The sequence below is a fragment of the Pterocles gutturalis genome, unplaced genomic scaffold, assembly GCF_000699245.1.
Source record: "Pterocles gutturalis isolate BGI_N339 unplaced genomic scaffold, ASM69924v1 scaffold2935, whole genome shotgun sequence".
Lineage (NCBI taxonomy): Eukaryota > Metazoa > Chordata > Aves > Pterocliformes > Pteroclidae > Pterocles > Pterocles gutturalis.
In genome coordinates, this window is record NW_010143075.1 from 11,629 (window position 1) to 11,858 (window position 230).

General features: G+C 69.1%; 1 protein-coding gene across 1 annotated transcript in view; it reads right to left on the minus strand.

The window, feature by feature from the left end:
- The window catches only part of SCLY (selenocysteine lyase), a gene marked incomplete at its 5' end in the record, with an annotated part of 2,597 nt that extends 2,414 nt beyond the window's left edge, over positions 1-183 (minus strand). The window contains one exon of the mRNA XM_010084569.1: positions 19-183. Coding sequence (XP_010082871.1) covers positions 19-183 — 165 coding nt within the window. The remainder of the gene's footprint in view (positions 1-18) is intronic.
- Between the last annotated feature and the right edge of the window lie 47 nt (positions 184-230).

Here is a 230-nt window from a genome sequence, read left to right on the forward strand (position 1 = left end):
ACGTGAACGGGGCCATACCTTGTGTCCCACAACGGTGAGGTAGTCCACCCCCAGCTCCTGCACATCCACGCGCCCCTTCCCAATCATCTGCGCCGCGTCCGTGTGCACCAGGATCCGCAGCAGCCCCTCCGCCGCTCTCTGCTGGTTGAGGGCACGGAGGCGCTGGCTCAGCTCTGCAACAGGCTGGTGGGAGGGGAGAGCGTCAGCGGCCCAGGGCCGGCTGCCCCCCC